Source organism: Choloepus didactylus, chromosome 2, assembly GCF_015220235.1.
Source record: "Choloepus didactylus isolate mChoDid1 chromosome 2, mChoDid1.pri, whole genome shotgun sequence".
Lineage (NCBI taxonomy): Eukaryota > Metazoa > Chordata > Mammalia > Pilosa > Megalonychidae > Choloepus > Choloepus didactylus.
The window spans coordinates 170200972-170214622 of record NC_051308.1 but is presented as its reverse complement, the minus strand read 5'-3'; the positions used below and the strand labels follow the sequence as shown (position 1 = coordinate 170214622).

The 13651-nt window shown below is 36.2% G+C and overlaps 1 protein-coding gene across 1 annotated transcript in view; it reads left to right on the top strand.

Annotated features, from left to right (window-relative positions):
- Nucleotides 1-13651, top strand: part of LOC119527165 (serine/threonine-protein kinase TNNI3K) — a 311780-nt gene that overhangs the window by 206370 nt on the left and 91759 nt on the right. The window contains exon 21 of the mRNA XM_037826912.1: nt 11952-12061. Coding sequence (XP_037682840.1) covers nt 11952-12061 — 110 coding nt within the window. The remainder of the gene's footprint in view (nt 1-11951; nt 12062-13651) is intronic.

Genomic DNA, 13651 nt, shown 5'->3' with positions numbered 1-13651 from the left:
CCATCTTTTTCGCTTGAACTACTGCAGTAGCCTTTTGACTGTCCTCCTTTTGTACACACTTATTCCCCTTTTTTCCCATCCCCACACATTCCCTGGAGTTACCGTTTGAAAACATCAACCTGATTATGCCATTATAGCTTAAAATCATTCTATGGCTTCCATGTTCCTATAATTAAATCTTTTAAACCTTAATATGTCCTTCAAGACTCTACATGAGCCTCTATCTCTGACCTCTTTCTGTGCTCCAGTTACTCTAGCCTTCTTTTGTTTCCCTTAATATGCTGCATTTCTTTTGGCCTCTGGGCTCTTTCATAAACTCAGTTTCTAAACTAAATGCAGTTAATGCTGATTACCACAAAGATTATTTTGAGGATCAAATGAGATAATGTTTATGATGGAACTTCATAAACCTCTCTGCAACTATAAAATGAAAGATTGGGGCAGAGTAATACAAAACCAAGGTTTCTTATGTAACTGTACCTGAGTAGCTCTCCAGGATACCCACATAAAAACATCTCAAAGTCATCCTTGACTTTTCTCTTTCCTTCTTTCTTTCCTTCCCTTTTTCCTTCTTTTCCTTTTCTCCCCTCTCTCTTCTTTCTTTAATTCTTTCTTTTTTCAGTTTTTTTAATTTAAAATTATTTTATTTACCAAATGAAAAACATTTCCAAACAAAACAAAGCAAAGCAATGGGAAAAACAAATATCCTGAAATAACTTCATTCCCATATCGTTCTTAATGATATAGTAATGCTCAGGTGTTACTATGGTTCGTTAATTTTCTTTTGGCATGGTAGGAGTATATTGGAAGGAATGAAGTTATTATTTTTATTTTCAGTTCTACTTTCTAAATATCTCTCAAATCTATCTACTTATCTCCATCTCCACTGCTACTGCCTTATTCCATGTCACCCACATTTCACATGTAGAGTACCATGAAGTATCTTAACTGGTATCCTAATCTCCAGTTTTGTTCATCACCTCTGTTTTATCCATTAGTCATACTAGAGCTATATTTAGCTTTCTACAAATTCAAATTTGATCATATGATTTCCTTACTTAAAATCTCCAATGTCTTTTCTTTGTTCTTAAAACAAAAACAAAATTTCTTAAAACGTTCTGCAAAGCCCTTCATTGTCATGTTTCTTCTTTTCTCCCTGGGTCTGCCTCTTGCCACTTACAGCCTCCCATCTATATTCTAGCCACAGGAAACTATTTCATTTCCCCAACATGACATCTTTCCTCTCACCTCCAAGCTGTTGCACACATTGGGCTCTCTGCCGGAGACAAGCTTCTCCACTTTTCATCAGACTGATTCTAAGTTGCTTTTAGGTATTAGCCTAAATATAACTAGTTCCAAAAAATCTTTCTTAATTCTGTGATATCAAGTTAAATGCAATCTCCTCCATGCCCCCAAGTTACCATATGTCATAGTATTTATCCTAGTATTTACTCACAGCGTTTTGCAATTTCCTCTACTCCATTATAATTGAATATTTCAAAGAGATCAAGACCCCTTCTCTCATGGGGGGAGATAAGTATATTATAAAACAGGAAAATTCCAACATAAGAATAAGTTGATTCATCAAAATATTCCAGATATTAGAATTTATAGCATATCATTGAAAAGAATTTGTTTATGATAGATGCTGAATTTTTTAAAGTTGAACAGTGACCATGCATCAAGAAACAAGACTGCTAATTTCACTGCAGTAGTTGAGCAATCTAGTACATGTTCAGTAATAAATGATGTGAAGCTTCAGATTCAATAGAAGCTGTATATTAGCCATTTACAGGGAGGAACAAATCCATGACTGCATTGTGCAGTGGCATTATTATTTATGTTTGTAGTAGCATTACACATGACTCATCCCTTAGGATTCAGTTGGATCCTATCACCCGGGAGAAATGTAAGAGTAGAACACAAATATTAGCATGGAGTGCTACACAAGTGATAGATACATATTCAGAAGAAGTTGAAGTCAGGATCTCTTTTTGCATAGCACAGATTTAAATTAACCTGATAATCTCAGTTTTAGACAGAACTGAAAAAGCCATCATATCCAGCACCTCTCTATATCTGAGTACCCACCGCCTCAAGGTCGCTAGTTTAAATGCCCACAGGCTGCCATTCAGCTTCAGCCAAATGGTGCTATGTGGAAACACGGGGATACCTGTCCACTGTTGCCAGATCAACTAATTTCCATTTGTTTGTTTAGAAACCTAAAGATTTTTACATGTTGGAAATTAATTCAAGTTTTTAAGAAAACATTTTGCATGCTAACACTGTGGGGACCAATGAGAACTGAAATAAGTGTGTAAGAGCAGTAGTCTTAGGGCCTTGGGCCAGTTACATAATCTACCTATACCACAGTTTCTTTATTTTCAAAATGGGGACAGTAATAGGACCTTCCTCAAAGGGTTAGAACAGTGTCTGGCAATGGTAAGCCCTCAATAAATGTTTGCTACTGTTATTGTGTTTAGATCATCATTGAATGCCCCTCCGGGCCAGAAACCATGCTAGAGGAAAAGGAAAACAAAGAGGAATAGGACATTGCCGAGCCCCTCAAAGTATTCACAGTGCAGAGAGGGAATGAGGAAAGTACAATCAGCAGAGGAAGTGTCCCATAGAGACAAGCACAGAGTGCTAAGAATTCTCTCTGGAGGGACCTCCTGCTCAGACTGCAGGTGGGAAAAAGATGTCAGGGAACTCTTCTTAGAGCCTATGATGCCACAAATACATCTTAGAAAGATGAATACTAGTTAAATAGGTAAACAGTGGGGAGGTGGAGAAGGTATTCCAGGAGAAGGTAGGATGGGCAAGGACCCAGAGGTACAAGGAGACCCTTAAGTATTTCTGTGGGGATGACTCAGAGAGTACAAGGAAGTCAGTCACAAGAGTCAATGCTAAATGTCAACCTGAACCAGAAGGTGAAGAGCCTTGTGCACCAAACATGGAAAATTACTGCAGATTTTAAGCAGGGACATAGTACAACCTCTTATTATTTCAGAATGCCCCATCTTTCTGCAAAGTGAAGGCTGGATTAGACAAGTTCAAAACCAGAAGCAAGGAGACCAGTTAGTCTAGATGAGACTTTATAAGACCTTCACTTGATCTTGGAGAAAGAAAGGAGGGTTTGGTTTAGAGAGATTTTAATAGGACGTGCAGAGATATTGAGGTGCAAACATAAGGGATAGGGAGGAGGCAAGTATGACTTCCAGGTCTGGCTCAGCCAGCAGAAGGATGGTAGATACAGGAAGAAAAGCAGATTTGTGAGAGGAATGATGGTACTAAGAGGAGGGGGAACCAAGATGTGGAGTTGAGCAGAGAGAGAAGAACCAGGCAAGATGAGAGAGGAGCTGGTACAATCTGACAAACAGGATCTGGCCTAGAAAAATTTCAGGGAAAGAAACCAACACCTGCTTCCCAGATTTTATCTCTTCCTTACATCTGTCTGCTCCAATATACCTTAAAACACCAAAGAAAAAGGCTGGGAAAAATTAATCCAACAATATATATATTTTTCCAGTCCAATTTCCCTATAACCAGATACTCAATTTTTCAAATAACTTTCAGAAATCTATAGTGTGGGGCCAAAAAGAGCCTCTTTTATCCTTTCATTTTCCTGTGTGATTCCAGCTGGTTCACAAGAAAACTCAATTCTGTATCTTGGGATTCCATTCTACCAGGTTCCAACTAAGCTTAAAATGTGTCAGTAAATTAAGAACATCTGCCAACTAACACTAACCTGATTTTCGTGATAATCTCTGAGTGGCAAACTGGAAGTTCAGGAGTCAAATATGGCTTAAAGACAGTTTTGTGGGGTTTTTTTGTTTTTTGTCTCTCACATGGCGTTTTAAAAATATGATTTAAAATACATTTAGAGACCCAGATATGTCACAGGTATCATATTTGTAGCCATATGAGTTTGCAACCCCTACTTACACATTAGATGATTATGCTCATCTCCATGTATGATTAGTGTCCTATAGCATTGTGAACATAATAACCTCAAAGGGCATAGGCACACTGATGATGTGGACTGTGCTTAGACAAGAGGTAGGAAAACAGGAGTGAGCTAAAATTTCAAAATCCTATGTTTGCTGTGCTAATCCTTATCAGTTTGTCACTGAAAAGAAAGAAGCAAGCCAATCACTACACAGATCACTGGAAAGATCAAATCGGTCCAATGGATGGTGATATTTCTATGAATACAGCTGATATTAACATTCCAATACTTCATTACACTGACAAACATTGCAATGAGAACAGACAATGGTACAAATTAATCTATTCTTCTGACAGTCTGTAATGAGAATGGGATGTGGTTTAAAAAATTAAGCCATTCTTAGTACAATCTCAAGATTGCAATCTCATGGTCCCTCTCAGATGCTATATGCTCTGGTGATACATCATTGAAAAGTGTCAGTTTAACAAAGAGTGTGTCTTAGCTCTTGCTGGGATGGGAGAACACATTTTCTTTGTCTCACCACAATCCTGCCCATTAAAAACAATGAAGTAGGATCAACTGTGTTTTTTGGAACACACATACACACAATCAAACTTGAAAATAAAACTTTCTAGCAATTTTATCTTAGTCAAAACTTACAAACAAAATATTGTACTTTATTGCTTTCTGTTTTATATGAATGTCTAGATTTAATTTTATAAAACAGAAAAGAGAAAGTGATAGATTACTTTAGGAATTCAGAATCCAGTACCAATTTATTCATAAGCAATATACGGCTAATTAAGTTCATCATGGAGAGCTGCATAGTCATCCTCTCCACAATGGCCATATTGCATTATGAGCTGGGGCTAATGACAGATGAGATGGTTTCTAGCTTTGTAATTTGCAGTAACTCAATGTAATATATTACTTGGTATTCATACCCGAAGAGAACAGATTTGCCTGAAAAGGAACTAAGACTTCCAGTCTAAACAGAACAGAAAATATACAAGGATGTTTCTGAAATCAGTTCTCTAGGTCCAGACTAAATGGGATCGGTGAGGCCCTTAAATCTGTACATGATAATAATAACAGTAACAGCTAACACTTATTGAGAGCCAACAATGTGCCAGGTGCTCTATGCACATTATCTCATTTAATCCCAATAATAACCTGTGGTTTAGGTCCTATTATGTAAAGACGTATGCTCAATGTCACATACTAATAGAGTAGTCAAGATTTAAATGCAAGGCTCTCTGTCCCCAAAGCCTGTGCTCATTAACCATTATACCGTCTCCTCCCAGCCTCATCTTACACTTAGAGAAATCAATACCCTTAGAGGCATATTGGGTTAGTTAGGATCTTCCAAGATTTAAGAGCAAAGCCAGACTGGAAATTAGGTTTCCAGTGTTCTTAGTTAAGGCCATTTCTTAATATGCCAAACTGCTTCAGTTTACTGAAGGCCTCTTCCCAAATATACCATGAGAGTTCAATAATTTATCAGAGTATGTTGTAACTTAATATTCAGCTAAACATTATATTCATATAATAATGTTTCTTGATAGGTAAGCATTGTATTCTGTCCTGTAAGCATAATAATGAATAACTTATTAATTGGCATTAATCCACATATTCATTCATTCATTCATTCATTCAATAAATGAATTATGAGTTCTGTATATCAGAATCGGTTATTATATAGTGTAATCATAGTTTGAGTTATCTCATTAATTGATTCATTCAATGCATATTTATGAAATGCCTACTAATTGCCAGTGACTATGCTAGGCCTAGGAGTTACAAAGGTGAAAAGACCCAATTCATGACCTTGAGGAGCTGATGATCTATTTGCAGAGGCAAGAAAGTAAATAGACAATTAGGTGAAATATAATGCATGTTGTGATAGTATAGGGTGTTACGGGAGCACATAATAAGGAGAGTTATATAGTCCATCTAAACTAAGCCCTAACTGACAGTAGATGTAGGGCAGAGCATTCCAGACAAAAGTAATCACGTTTCAGAATTTACTATTGAATTATTAGGGACAATGAAAACTTCAATCATTCATTTCCTTAATAACCATTTATTAATTTACCAAATGTTATTAAAAAGTATAACGTTTCTCATATTTTTACTTTTTTTTTTTTTTTTCTTAGCCTATGATCTTGTTTTAGTCTCCTGGCTGCCAAAGCAAATATCATGAAATGGATTCGGCTTAAACAACAGGAATTTATTGGCTTATGGTTTTGAGGCTAGGAGAAGTCCAAAATCAAGGCTTCATCAAGGCGATGCTTTCTCCCAGAAGACTATGGCATTCTGGGGCTGGCTACCAGCCATCCTTGGTGCTGGGCCCCTCTGTCTTCTTACATAGCATGCTCAATACATTTTTTCAAGTGAAAAAATGAATGAAGGTTATTGAACACCTGTTCTGTAGCTCCCTAGCCTATCTCTTTTGCGACATAGCACTAACAAATCTTTATTCATGTCTTTCTTTTCTTGATATAGTACTGATAAACAATGAAGGACATGACCACAAATGGACACCACAGTTATGCAGACCCTTGAGGCTGACCCACAAAACTGTGTTTAATGCAATTTTCATTGTTCAGGATAATGGGAATTGGTGAAAACTGTGCTCTAAAACTATACTGTCTAATACAGCAGCCACTAGCCATACATGACTATTTGAATTTAAACTTATGTCAATGAAAATGAAATAAAATTAAGAATTCAGTTCCTCAATAGCACTAACCACATTTTACGAGCTAAATAGCTGCATGTGTTTAGTGGCTACCATATTGAACAGCACAGAAGAATGTTTCCATCATTCAGAAAGTTTTATTGAGCAGTGCTACTCTAGAATATAGATTATAAGTTTTCCTCAACAGTTGATAATTATCTCAGAACAGTGTTGAAGAAATAGGGGAAGCTTAATAAATAATTTTTTAAAAATTTAGCCTTATTTTCTTTTAATGGCAAAGTTTCATTTGTGAAAGTGGAAAACAACATTTACATAAATCATTTAACATATTTCGTGTAGGAATTGAGGTAAAAATTTGATTAATGGAATGACAGTCTCTTTCCCAAATCTGGAAAACCAGAAGATATCCCAGCTGTTAGTGTAGCATGGCCACTTAGGCAAGACTGACAAAGCAATCTCAAAAGTGACAAATTTCATTTCCATGACCCCTCATGTTGCATTGCCCACTTGCTGGCGGAGGTGCTAATGAGTAGTATCACTGCCAAGAAGGCATAAAGCAAAAGGGAGAAGGATATGCCAAGGTCCTGCAGAATCTACTGTGAATAATGAAGAATTAAATACCGTTCATCTTAAACTGATTTTCCAGACACTGTGCCAAGAAGCAGACAAGTAACTCTATATACTTGACATCAGAGACATAAAAGGCTCCAAAGGGGGATGACTGGCATCTGCATGTGAGTTTACTCACTCTATAAATAGCCCCTCCCCATCCATTAGGAAAGATAATTAGTTAAAATGTGTTCACTATAGTGGTGTAAGTGCCTAGAATTGCACCAGGCCCACAATATCCAAATGGTCACACGTGAAAACTAGAGTTAGAGGATCAATGATCATTAAGAGTCAGTTTATTGTTTTGCTTATTTAGTTATTTCATTCTAGAAAGAATTTAAAATAATCAAGAGTAGTTAATGCAAGGAATCTAACATAGTTTTCTGCAACATAAAAGGCACATTTTGTAAGTCATGTTGAGTTTACTAAATATGTTTTGGCCAGTCTTTAGTTTCTTCATTTTCTTGGTATCAGCAAATATTACTTAACCAGGCAGTAGCTAGAAATGATTGGCAAATGTGACCAAAGTAAAACTTCTACATAGGGAATTTGTACAAAGGGAATTGAAGACAAAAGCAGAAATGAAACTCCTGACTCTGCCCTCAACCTGGAACCATTATACAATAAGAACAGCTGATGTAGGAAAACATTAAAATGCCAGTAGACAGGTGGGAAAAGGGTATGGATTTAAGATTTTAAATACAAATACCTAATAAATATTTGGGAAAATATTAATCCTCACTACTTGTTCAGTCTGGAGGGTTCTCCAGATAAACAGAACCGGTAGGATACGTGTGTGTGCATGTGGGTAAAGAGGTTTATTTCATGGAATTGGCTTATACAGTTTTAGGGGCCAGCAAGTCCAATATCTATAGAGCAGACCAGCAGGTTGGAAACTGGGCAGGTGATTGCTGATTCTGCAGTCTTGAGGCATAATTTCTTCTTCCTCCAGGGCAACCTTGGTTTTTGCTCTTAAGGTCTTTCCTCCCACCCGCATTACCAAGGGTAATCTCCTTTTCATAGAGTAATGCTAGCCTTATCTATAATATACCTTCACAGCAACACCTGGATTAGTGTTTGATTAAATAACTGGTACTCTAGCCTAGCCAAGGTGGCAAATAAAACTAACCTTCATATTACTTATTAAAGAATATAACTTAAACAACAATAAATAAGCTGATACAGTTATCTTTCAAATTAACAAAGTCTTTTATAAAATGAATATACCCTGATTCTGGTGCAGGTATAATGATAACTCTCTCATACACTTGCTATTGAGAATATAAATTACTGTAACTATTTAGGAGGACATTTTATTAGTGTGTATCAAAAGTCTTCAAAGTAATTACCTTTGATGTATTAAGTCCATTCCTCAAAAAAATCGCAAATAATCCATGAAAAAGGAAATGTCATATTAAAAAGATATTCTATTTAGTATTTATACCCAAATTTGGAACAACCTAAAATTGGAAAATGGTTAATTAAATCACACCAAATGCAGTCATTAAAAATAATGTTAACATAAAATTTTAATAACATAGGAAAATGTTTATATTTCATTTAGAATAAAAAGGATTACATAACTGTATATTGAACATGAGCTCAATGATATAAAGAAAATACAGGAAATATTGAAAGAAAATATGCAAAAATTCTAACCATGATTCTTTATAAATGGTAAGATTTTATTTTTTCTACTTAATTTTCTAAATATTTATGGAGAGAAAACTTAGGTAATAATTCTGAATAACCTACAAAGGAAATGTTGATTAATTTAAAATAGCTTATAATTTCACAAGATCTACCGTAACAGAATTTAATGGGGCTAAATTTTTTTTGGCGGGGGGAGGAAATGGGGCATATGGGCCAAGTCATTAAGACATAGGGAGATGCTTCAGACAACACGTTCTAGAAGACAGGGAGCGCCACTGACCTGGAACTTGAGTCTTCCATTGATGCAGAGAAATTTTTCTGAGGAATGAAAGAGATTCATTTGTTATTTATAAAATATTTTCAGTATAAAGTATGCTGAAGAGAACATGGACTTTGGATCAAAGCAGGCCTAAATTTGGTTCCTGGCTGAACAAATTACTATTTATATATATAACTTTTGTAAAATTAAAACCTAATTACATTAGAAAGACCTGATATTATTAAGATGTAAATTCTTTGCAACCTGATCTATAGATTTAGGGCAATTCCCATCAAAATCCCAAATAGTTATTTTGTGGATATTGAAAAAATGATTCTAAAGTTTATATGGAAAGGCAAAAGACTCAGAATACTAAAGAAAATGGAGGACAGACACTACCCAACTTCAAGTCTTAACTATAATGCTACAGCAATCAAGAAAACATGGCATCAGCGAAAGAATAGACAAATAGATCCATGGAACAGAATAGCCCAGAAATACACCCACACAAATATAGTCAACTGATCTTTGATAAGGGAACAAAGACAATTCAATGAAGAAAGCATAGTCTTTTTGACAAATTGCACTGTAACAAGTAGACATCTACATGCCAAAAAAAAAAAAAAAAAAATGAATCTAGGCAAAGACCTACACCTTTCATGAAAATTAACTCAAAATGAATCATAGACATAAATGTAAAATGCAGGACTATAAAACTTTTGTAAGATAATATATCAGAAAATCTAGGTGACCTTGGTTTGGTGGTGACTTTTTTAGCTATATCACCAAAATCGTGATCCAAGAAAGAAAAAATTGGTAAGTTGGACTTCATTAAAATTTCAAACTTCTGCTCTTCAAAAGATACAATTAGGAGAAGGAAAAGACAATCCACAGACTGAGAAAAAAAAAATTGCAAAACACAGCTGATAAAGGACTTGTGTCCAAAATGTACATAGAACCCTTAAACCTCAAGAATAAGAAAACAGCTCATTTACAAAATTGACAAAAGAGCTGAATTTACACCTCATCAAGGAAGATATACAGATGACAAAAAGGTTTATGAAAAGATACTTAATGTTATATGTCATTAGGGAAAGCATACTAAAGCAACAATGAGAAACCACTCCACACCTATTAGAATGCCTAAAGTCAAAAATGCAAACAACACTAAATGCTGCTGAGGATATGGAGAAGCAGTAACTCTCATTCATGGCTGGTGGGAACACAAAATGGCATAACCACTTGGGAAGTCAGTTTGGCAATTTCTTACAAAGCTAGGCTTACCATTATCCAGCAATCAGACTCATTATGTATTTACCCAAAGGTGTTGAAAACTCATGTCCACACAAAAACCAGCACACAAATGTTGGTTTCAGCTTTGTTCATAATTTCCAAACATTGGAAGCAACCAAGATGTCCTTCAAAAGGTGAATGGTTAAACAAACTGGGGCACATCTATATACTAAAATAGCATTCAGTAATAAAAAGAAATGAGCTAATAAGCCACGAAAAGACATGGAAGAATCTTAAATGTATATTGCAAAGTGAAAGAAGCCAGCCTGAAAAGGCTGCATATTGTATGATTCCAACTACATGATATTCTGGAAAAGGCAAGACTATAGAGACAGTGAAAAGTTCAGTGGTTGTCAGGGGTCGAGTGGAGGAGGGGTGAATAGGTTGAGCACAGGGCACTGTTAGGGCACAGAAACTATTCTGGATCATACCATAATGGTGGATACCATGACCTTACACATTTGTCAAAACTCACAGAACTGTACAACACAGAGTGAACCCTAATGTAAACTATGGACTTCAGTTAATAATAATGTGTCAATATTTGGTTCAACAACTGCAACAAAAATACTATGCTAATGCAAGATATTAATAATAGGGAAAACTGTGGAGAGGGTGAGGGCTAGTGGGGAAATTTGGGAACTTTCTATACTTCCTGGGCAAGATTTCTGTAAACCTAAAGTTGCTCTAAAAAAATAAAGTCTATTACCAAAAATCAAAAACTAGTTATACACACACACATCTCATAACAATACCTACCTTACATGACAGCTATGAGTATTGATGGAAATTATGTAAATGTCTATCATGATGCTTGATACAAAACATGTTCAACAGAAGTAGCTATAAACTTGGTTTTCAATACTAGGGAGTTCAAACAATGAATAGTGGTAAATAAAATAATGGATTTGAAGTATCTAACAGAGTCCAACAAATGATAAATTTCATAAAAATTAAGAGTTAAAACCCAAACATCCCTCTAATGAGATTTAATGGGATTTAATCTTAAAAAGAATCTATTTTGCCCAAGTGACACAAGTGTTTTCAGAAATGCAAAGAATAGTGGCACCCAATTTCTTGCTATATACAATCTAAGACACTTAGCCTAGAATTTATGACATTGAAGTCTGGTTCAATCTGCCTTTCAATCTTTACTTCCTATAGCATCATGTAAATTGACTATATTTCAGGCACACTAAACTACTTGCCCTTTGTATGCTCCTGGATCACTGTTCCTTTGCTCTTTTACAAATTCCCTCTGCTCAGTATTTGTTATATGAGCTACAGAATGCATGAACAATTATAAAGATAAACCTATATTATCAACTTATTCACTATTTTGTTTAAAATATTTTTATAAAACAGCACAGAGGCCTCTTTGAAGCTGATTTGCACAGACTGAGTCGACGACTTTTTTTATCTGTTCATATGTTTCTTGAAATGCATATATGAATTTCAAAACTTTGACATGACTGTTTGGTTTGTAGCGGCTGCTGCAGCAGACATGGCTTATCACCACATCAGACCTCCCATCGGCTATTCTATCCCCAAGCCCATATCTTCCCTGCTGATGCAAGGGTGGAATGCATGTCCTGAAGTGAGTAATTTTTATTTCCTCTTAGAAAATGTGTTATGGTCAAAATCTGTCACAAATGTGTAACTCCAAAGTCTACTTTCAGCATGTATTTTAAGATTGTCAAGGCATAAAGACTGATTTGCCTTCTGCTCTTTAGTCTCTAATTGCTTCGAGAAGTCTGACTATCTCATATTTCTTTGCTGCTGCTCTATGAATTTGAAATGTTTCTCACAACTGATTAGTAAAAGAGAGACCAGGGTATGACACATGACTCACAGGCTCATCTCAGCTGCAATTTTATTAACTATGTTTGAGCCACACTTAGTCATTTTCTGAGGAAAGAAATCTGACACAAGATGGATTTATGTTGGCTTTTCACTGTGAGGCAGGTCTTAAGGCAAAGACACCAGAAAGAGTGGGCTTGAGCAGCACCAGACCAGGCAGGAGACAGGCCACCCAGTGCTGGTCCTTCCCTGCCTCGCTGAGTGGCTGTGCCAAAGTGGCTAAGAGCACAGATTTAGAGTCCAAATGAAGGAATCAATGTTATGGAAGGAAAAGTAGGAAATGTAAGAAGTGAAAAGAAATATTTTTATATAGACGTCTAAGAGAGTAGAGTAGAGACCAGTCATATAATCTCAGGATGAGTTCCTAAACCATCTGCCTGCAGGAAACGTTTCTCCTTAAGTGTACCAGGCAGGTCGATGTCTACTTTGGGCTCAGAGATTGATGAAGGAAAAGGTTTCACAGCCTCCCCCCTGGTAGCACGCAGTCTCCCTGTCCTGGTAACAGTCTGCAGACCATTGTCCCACCAGCTCCCTGTCGGTGTGATTTATTGTCTGTTGAAAGTCTGTGCTTTGGCCTCAGCCCATTGTTCCTTCTCCTCTTAGTGGAGGGAATTAGTTAATATTCTTCACACTGGAAATTCTCATCTATAAAGGGGTAATGGCCTTTGCTTGTCCAGCACAAACCATCCTAGTCTTTGACGTCCTTTTCTTTTAGGTCCTTGTTTCTGATCCTAACCAGGCACTTTAACTCTCTCAAGGAAGGCAATAAACAGAGTGAGGCTATTGCTATGACAGAAAATATTCTGCCAAAAGAGGAATAGAATAAGCCTTAGCCCAGCTGTGTGGAAGGAGGGAGCAAGTTTTCCAAACTTTTTCTAAAGGCAAAACCCAAAGTCATTACCCAATCCCATAAGTATACCCTGAGACTATTAAGAACAAAAATGAAAATTCTCATCAGATGTGTATTGAATTATCTCAGAAGAAATAAACTCATCTCCTGATCATTTTATCTGATGTGTTATATATTTATTTGGTTAGAACCTTGTCTTCCAGAATGTTAGCACCATAAAAGCAGGGACAGTTTTGTTTGTTTTGTTTTATTTTCTGCTATGACCCCAGGACCTAGAAACATACCTAGTATACACTGAAGAAGTATGTGTGAAGGCATTCATTTATGAATAAATGAATACCACAATGCCAGTGTCGCTTATCAGTGGCTCCAGTCCCCTCATCTGTATTCCGATGTCCAGACAATTTTTCTTGAAAATTATGTGCCTTAAAACAGTTTGGGAAAAGCTTTCCTTGACTTTCAGTATGAAACTTGGCC